This window comes from Diabrotica virgifera, chromosome 3, assembly GCF_917563875.1.
Source record: "Diabrotica virgifera virgifera chromosome 3, PGI_DIABVI_V3a".
In the NCBI taxonomy this organism is placed as follows: domain Eukaryota; kingdom Metazoa; phylum Arthropoda; class Insecta; order Coleoptera; family Chrysomelidae; genus Diabrotica; species Diabrotica virgifera.
This window is the reverse complement of record NC_065445.1, coordinates 267,408,115-267,416,960: the sequence shown is the minus strand read 5'-3', so window position 1 is coordinate 267,416,960 and position 8,846 is coordinate 267,408,115. Positions and strand designations below refer to the sequence as shown.

At 32.4% G+C, this 8,846-nt stretch overlaps 1 protein-coding gene across 1 annotated transcript; it reads right to left on the bottom strand.

Moving 5' to 3' along the window:
- Positions 1-5,558: 5,558 nt before the first annotated feature.
- LOC114325755 (uncharacterized) lies at positions 5,559-7,861 on the bottom strand. The gene is made up of 2 exons (XM_028273891.2): positions 7,588-7,861; positions 5,559-5,723 (listed from the first exon to the last, which is right to left on the bottom strand). Exons 1-2 carry the CDS (start codon positions 7,781-7,783, stop codon positions 5,605-5,607), a joined length of 315 nt encoding a protein of 104 aa, XP_028129692.2. The 5' UTR covers positions 7,784-7,861; the 3' UTR covers positions 5,559-5,604.
- Positions 7,862-8,846: the final 985 nt, after the last annotated feature.

Here is an 8,846-nt window from a genome sequence, read left to right as displayed (position 1 = left end):
CTTGTGGAGTTGAATTAAATTTTTAAACTTCAGCACATTCAAGTAATAATAGGTTAACACGTATTTTCACTCCGGAGTAGTACTCAAGGATAATTAATACCTCGAGGGTGTCATCTACCTGAAGGATTTCGCCACCCAGGAAGATAACGGTGTAATTTGCATAATAGTAAACAAACTAAATTTGCATAAAATTTATTGTATATTGAAATATTTATTAGTACTTAGCAATAAACATTTTGCCTAGAAAGTTGACTTTCATTATTATGTTTAAACCCTTCTGAGAAAAGAATAGGTAGGGTTATTAGATTAGCCGACGTACCGATAGAACGTGTTTATTCCGATAAAACCAATCTTTGCAAATTTAATAAGACGCATAAGACGAAGAATTATTATAAGTTAATACTTTGTCATATCAATTTACTATTTTTTTTTGGAAATAAGCCGTAAAATCGAAATTATAATTTTTATTATTTTCGCGTTAAATTCACTTTGGAAAGATTTTTTTGTTGGCATTATCTGCAGCTTATACATTGCATCCCTCGATAGACCGCAAGCTGTATAGTAGAAACATTATCATATTTATAATATCTTATATTATTATGTGTAATATAAGTTAAGTTAACCGATAGAATATTATGTTTACTTGTATTACAGCTTCAGTGATGTATATACGTGGTGTACTAATACGTAATTAATAATTACGATGATCATAATATGACGATTAGAACTCTTTCAATCGTTGTATCTAAAAAACGGTGGCTCTTACGAAAAAAAGTATTTAAATATTTTTTATAGACAATTATCTAATCTACATTTTTTGTTAGAACGAATTTTATGATAAAACTTACCGTTTCGCTGAAAATCGCTAAAACCCATATTTGGTGACCTTTGACCCCGCGTGAATTTTTTAGCTCGGGTCGTATTTATGAGGACTTTTTACATTTCATTTATGATGGTGTTTTAAACAATCTTGCCAATTTTCAGCTTGATGGTAATTATTGTAACCTCACTCATATTTTTGAGTCTAACTAGACCGGTCTAAAGGTACAGTGATGTCTAGGTTATTTCAGATTGTGCTGATACGATGATAGAATGGCGGATCTAATCTTCTTGACTGAAACGTCGAGAAAAACTTCTCAGCAAAAGTGTTTCTGAAAATAGGAATGGTTGGATTTGCCGTCCCCTTGTAGGATATGAAAGAGTTAAATATTCCAATCTATGTAAGCTGAATAGGTGTGTCTTCAGCTTATATAGCCACCTAGATAGCTTAGATAGATAGATAGCTTAGATAGCCATCATTCAGCTTAGATAGAAGCTTCTATATACAAACCCATACATATAAGAAAGAAGGCGTGTTCGACAGGGATGTGTGCTTTCCCTTATTTGATTTAAAATTTATTCGGAAGCCATATATCAAGAGCCTTTGGAAGACGCAGAAATGAAAATCAAAGTGAATGGAGTATTGATCAACAACATGGAATATGTTGATGATGGTGTTTTAATTTGTGACTACATAGTCAATCTTCAACAGCTTGTCACTATAATTGGAGAAAATACAGTATGCGACTGGGATTAGAGTAATACCAAAAAGACCAAATTCATGCTCAAGTCCAGAAACTTACACCCACTTGAAAAGTCCACCATAACACTGAATACCAAGTCCATTGAAAGAGTGAGCAAATTTAACTACCTGGAAACGTGGCTTTTTGAAGATTGGGCATCGAACAGGAAAGCAAAATGTCGCATTGAGCAAGCTCGACAAGGTCTCGTAAAATTCAGGATGATACTGACCTGTTTAGACTTCGATTTTCAACTGAGACTAAGGTTTACTAAGTGCTACGTATGGTCGGTCCTGCTATATGGCGTAGAGGGCTGGACACTCAAAACGAGTGATATAAACAGATTAGAAGCCTTCTAAAAGTCACAAGTCACAAATGTAGATGTCCTTAAAAGAATCAACCAAGAACGCCAACTTTTCGAAACCACAAACAAAAGGAAAACGGCGTATGTTGATCACATCATGCGAAACGAAAAATACTAGTTCCTTCAACTTATAATAGAGAGTAAAATTGAAGGCAAGAGAGGAATAGGACGCAAGAAAAAGTCTTGGCTCCGAAACTTAAGGCAATGGACAGAGATTAACGACATACAATCTCTTATACACATTTCAAGACACAGAGTTAATTAAAAATGTGATCGCTAACATCCGTTAGTTGATTTGCATCTGAAGAAGAAGAAGAAAGCTGAAGAGAAGGCTCACCAGATTCACAGTACATGCTCTTAATGGGACTTGTGTAATGTTCCCCCAATGCTATCCTAATTGAGAAGTTATGAACTGGATCGAGAATTTTTAGTATTGAAATTTTTGCCGAGTTGTACGCAACCGCCGCTTAATCAAGTTTTGAGCGACTCATAATGGGAAAAAGCCGAAGAAAAAGAAGAAGAAGAAGAAGAAGAAGAAAAAGAATAAGCTTTCAAAAAGTTGGTATCTTTTTTGATACCAACCTTCCAAACATACCAACTTTCGAAAAGTTGGTATCTAAGAGGACAAATAAACAAAGCCGCAGTCATGTTCGGATGTTTGAGAGATGTGGTCTGGAATATCCTATAGGTATATGAGAGTGGACAGCAAAGTTAGAATTTATAAAACTTGCATCAGATCTGCTATGACCTATGGCATTGGATCAAGAGAAGGCACAAATAAAACCAAAAGCATGCTACGAACGGCCTAAATGAAGACAATAAGAGCAATGGCAGAGAAGTCAAGGAGAGATAGAATACGAAACAACATCATCAGGGAACAATGTGGCGTGCAAGATGTAGCAAGATGGGGTAGGCAAAGACGAAGAGAATGGTTCAGTCGTGTAAAAAGAATGGAGGAGCACATACTACCAAGAATTCCGCTAGAAGGAAAACCAGCTAGCAATCGTCCACCGGGGACACCACCAAAAAGATGGAGAGAGATGGCAGTCTACCTCTCAAGAAAAATGCACTTATACTTTAACGTTGGAATTAACAGATCGACAGATCTACAACAAGCAGGGCTGGATTTACATATTTATTTATTTACATATTACAGGGGGCGACAAATTTTGGTAAAAAAGTAAAAAATGGTGGAGGGAAGGCGGCAAATTGTGGATAGCCCAGGGGTGGTAAATCTTCAAATCCTCCTCTAACAACAAGTATAAGAAGAAGAAGAGGTATCTTATTTTTCTGTTATTCAAATAACTTTATAAAGTTCGTAGTGTCTATTGCCTACAACAAAAGATATTTCTAAGCATTACAATGTTAGACAGTGTGATAAAAAATTAAATTTATATCAGTCATAAACACTTAGATAACTACCGAGTGATAGATTATGGAGGCTTATTTATATCTATCCGATGTAATAAAATTTGTTCGCAGACATTTAAATTGTGTTTATTATAAACTTTATTGCTCATTAAATTTATTGTTGAAGAAAAGGTAGGAGTCATTTTGTGGCCACTGTTGTATATTAAAACTCCATAATTAACAAGAATCTAGATTTGTGGAGGATAAAATTTTAAATTATGAATTTTAATATTCGTATAAAAGTATAATATTTAATTGGGTGATGTAATAGCAAATTAAAAAAAAGAGTGTGTACATAAACCATAAAAATTTTGTAGGCCACCCATAAAATTTAGAAAATTTTATATTATTTTATATATTTTTCCACTTTCTTTTAATTTGTTTTTTGTTAATTAAATTAAATGGAATAAACACACAAATGGAATAAATCTGCGCACAGATAGTAAAATTAGAATCTGTAAGACTTGCAAACGACCGATCATGACATAATATGGCAGAAGTGCGCGAATACACCAACAAAATGAGAACAATAGTGGGGAAAACAAGAAAAGACAGGGTGAGAAATATAAACATTAGAGAGCAATGCAAAATTCAAAATATTGTAAGATGGGAAAGGCAGCGCAAGAGGATGTGGTACAACCATGTAAGACGAATGGATAACAATAGACATCCAAAAATTGCCCTAGAAAACAACCTGCCCGGCTCAAGACCCGGAAGACCACCTAAAAGATGGAGGGCGGGTTGACAATCTACCTCCCTGGAAATTAACCAGAGGCAGCTTCAGAATTAAACAGTTCGAAAGATCTCCAAGAAATAAAAGAAGAAGAAGAAGAAGAAGAAGAAGAAGAAGAAGAAGAAGAAGAAGAAGAATTATTATCGTGAAATTTCGGTCGAATTCTTTTTAAATGTATTAATTTTTTTTCGAATCCTGAGAAAACTAATTATTATTTTTGAAAATTTAAATGCAAAATAAAATATTACAGTATTATCGAGGGTCTAAAGTCCCTGAGAACCTCTATAATGATTATTTTAATAAGTCACAGGGGTGAAAAAGAGAAAATTTAGTATGATTTTCAATTTCAAATAGGCATACCATTCAACAGAAATTTTTTGTTTATTCTAAGGGACTTTCTGCCCTCGGTAATAATGTAATATTTTATTCTGCGTTTAAATTTTTCAAAAATAGTTATTAGTTTTCTCAGAATTCCAAAAAAAATGAATGCGTTTAAAAAGAATTCGATCGAAATTTTGCACCTGCGTTCTCAAAAAGGATTAAAGTGTTATACATTTTTGGAATCACTATTTCAAACGCTTTTAAATAAGCTGTCACATGACGTACTTTCCCATTAAAAAAAATCAAAGCCTGTCACCTGAAGAGGGATCGTGTAAAGTTCGAAACATTGATGTTATAATAAACTTTGATAATTTTAAAAATCGACCTGTCCGAGCGTTTTGCTTATGTGCTAAAAATAAATAAGTTAATAAGGGGCTGGGGGAGTGTAACACTTATTCCAGTACACGGTATAAGTGAAATCATATGAAAAATCACACAGTGTAAAGTCCTTTAGGTTAAGGACAGAAAAGGGGGATTTAAAAAATTATTATTAATCAATTAATATCGTACATTGGGCTATTGCATTCAGTAATTATTAATATAAAATACGTTCATAGTAGGAATGAACGAAACTGATTGTAAGAATGAATAGAATTGCTTGTAAGAAAATCCGTATTTATTGTGGGAATGAACGGAATTAATTGTAACAATAAACGGAAATAATTGTAGAAATATACGAAATACGTTAGGAGAAATAACACTGTTATTGACAAAACGATTAGTCTTCGTCGGTCAATTAACGACGTTGTTGTTTCAATAAATAGTGTTATTTGACTCAGTGAACAGAGTTCGTAATATCAATAAATAGTGTTCGTTGACTCAATGAACAGAGTTCGTAATACCAATAAAGTGATATTATGGTATACATAATGAATGTTCATCCATTCAATAAACGTAATACATTGGCTCAACGAACGAAAATAATGAATTGATGAACATCGTTTTGTTGTCCCAAAAAAACCAAGAATTGGACAAATTTTAAGTATTGGGTTTGTTGTCTGAATTAACATTTTTATTGATATTACGTACCTTTTTCGTTGAGTGAAGCATTGACTGCAGTGATTGTAGAGGGCAAGTCGCTAGTAAAAATAATAAAATAATAATAAACAAATTATTTTTATCATTTATTCATCTACAAAAAACTTCAAGTTCATAAATCATGAATTGAGTTTGGCGCATTTTCCTTGCTTACATACTAATCCATCTGCACATTTTTCTTTGGGGTTTTTTCTACCAAAAGCAAGTGGGCTAGACTTTGTGCAAGCTTGGCCTTCATCTACAAAAAAAAAGAAGTGATCTTTTAAAATTCACGATTTTATGAAGGTCTATGGTACATTCCATGTCAAATCACTCAGGCAAAAAATTTTGGATCTCCGATTTGTCTGAAAATTGGTATATAGCTTCTGCGGGACGTAAAAATAAGATATTTAATGTCAAAAAATTTTCTTCTTCTTTTTTTCTCAAAATGTGATTTTATGCGATTTTACAGTGATTTGGTGTTTATTTAAACAAATTTGCATTTTCTGTCGTAAAGTATCAATGAAAAACATAATATTTTAATAGAAAGGACTCAAAAATGTAATTATATAGCATTATAACAAGTTATTTTGAATCAAAACAAGTTTTTGATCAAATTTTATAGTGTAAAATCGTTAAAATACCGTTATTTATGGTATTTGGTATTTTCCTCCATTCCCAAAATACATCATCATCGATTTGGCTGAAAATTTGCCCAAAGATAGCCAAAAGATAGGACTTTAAGGGGTTAGAAGGATTTGAATTATATTACAATACCAAAAAATTACATATCAGACTCAAAAGTATATATTAGTCCAGTCGGGATAACATTTGACCTTGAATGCCGAGCTGCCCAAAATTTTATTTTTCTGTTCTTTAGGGGAGTCAATAGTAGCCTAAATTTAAAATCACGAATGAATTCCTCCGTTACGTTAGCCGCCATCTTGATTTTAAAGGAGAACCTGTTTGGCTCAATATCTCCGCCATTTTTAACTTTTCGACAAAAATGGTAGCAACTAAAATTGTTCCAAATAAATCGTATTTACAATTATTACAATTTCTTTTTAACAATTTTTGTCGTGAGGTCGATATTTTCGAGTTAATTTTACTTACAGTAGACGCCTATATTTTTGACTATTATATTGCATGTAACTTTTTTGGTATTGTAATATAATTCAAATCCTTCTCACCACTTAAAGTCCTATACTTTGTTTATCTGTGGGCAAATTTTCAGCCAAATCGATTATGATGTATTTTGGGAATGGAGAAAAATGTAAAAAACGGTATTTTAACGTTTTCTACACTATAAAATTTGATCAAAAGCTTGTTTTGAATCAAAGTAACTTGTTATAATGCCATATAATTACATTTTTGAGTCCTTTCTATTAAAATATTATGTTTTTCATTGATACTTTACGATAGAAAATGCAAATTTGTATAAATAAACACCAAATCACTGTAAAATCGCATAAAATAACATTTTGAGAAAAAAAGAAGAAGAAGAAGATTTTTTGACCTTAAATATCTTATTTTTACGTCTCGCAGAAGCTATATACCAATTTTCAGACAAATCGGAGGTCCAAATTTTTTTTTTGCTTCAAAATTGAGTGATTTGAAATGGAATGACCCCTATACAATTTTTTTCTGCAAAGTTGAAGAATATCGCTGTCATTCAAGACTTACTAAATTAAATTTGACCCTTTATTTATTTAGATAATTAGCGGTCAGACAAAATGAGGAAGTCAAAAAATTTTTAGGGAGATACGATAAAGTAGCAGTTACTGTAGGGGGCAATTGATTTTGTCCACGTTGCATGGCGACGCGACAGGTAAAATTACTATACTGAAGTTCACATTTAAATGGCAGCGTTACAGAGATACGCCTGTGCTTTCTATATGGCAGAAATAACTACAATGTCAAAGTTTTTAATCGTACGTTATGAGCCGGCTCCTGTAAAAGAATTATAATTTGGGAAATATTAATGAATGTAAAATGGAAAAATACTACATCTTTTTGAACTTATTTTTTTGAGTTTGGCCACGCTTATTTTAAAAAAGTAGTAAAATTTCCGTCCACTGCCATTTGAATGTGACTTCCACTATAGTAATTTGATAAATACTTACATAATTTTAGATAGCAGTCATCGCAACATCCGCAAATACCTCCATTGTGAACCAGAATTTGGGAATCACTGCAAACGAGATTTTCTGTACATTTTTGATTGGCGCAAGTGTCTGGGTTCTCACACAGAGGACCATCAGATGATACAGCCTGATAAACGGCGAAAAAAACAATTGTGACAAGTGCTAAACTTTTCATGATAACGATAGAATAAAATGATATATTTTTGGTTTACTGTCCCTTAACTAAGGACACACCGAAAATAAATAATGCTTCACAATTGAATAGTTTATATAGTGCTGAGTATAGCGAGATAATTATTAACACTATTTTCTATTAGATAAAATTCGATAGAACAATAGAGCAATAGTAAAACCCCCAAAAATAATTAAAATATAAAAATGATGTGCTCCAAACAATAGCAGAATGGGTGGTTAATATTAATTTTTATGACTTTAATTAATTTTGATATAAATATTATTAATTTTAGTCCAAGAGGGGGGTGGGCGAGCTTCTAATTATTTTTAACTTTTTTTGCGAAATTATTCTTCTTCTTCGTCTTCGAATTGTTCTGACTGCATATTTAGCATTCCTATTGTACCAATAAGAATGGCTCTCGGCTATATCTCAGAAACCGTTTATAGTAGAGCTTTGAAATAAAAAATTTTATAACAAAAGTTGCTTCAGGAAAAGCCTGGAAATTATTTTCATAATTGTGGGACCACCGCTAGAGGGCGTAATTGAATATCAAAAATTAAAAAATCTAAATTTTACAAAATTTTCCTAATGAAGGGGCACTGGAAATCCGATTGTCGTATTCTTCATAAAATTCTACGTATATTTGATTTGACAAGTTTAGGTCTACCTTTGGAAATAAGAGGTGGGGGTGAGTGGGAACCTTGTTATGAAAAACTGGCTGTGAGTCCGGTTCTGCTTAATCAAATTTTGCAAACTTGGTCTTGTTGAAGATAGATCTTTTTCATCAATGTAAAAGTTATGATTTCGAACCAAGTTACTGAGTAATATGCCAGCTAGAAGGCGTTATTTAATTTTTTTCAAAAATCTAGTGTTCCTTGGCAAATATTAAATACAAACATGCATTTTTAATACCAAATTACAAAATTAGACAAAATTAGCAACAGAATAGTGAAAACCGTATGTTAATACCTCTTTTCTATCTCGAGATATCTTACAAAACGTGTAAATTTAAAAACATAACTGTTACTGTCACCGGTAAACGAAATAATTCATTAAAAGTAGT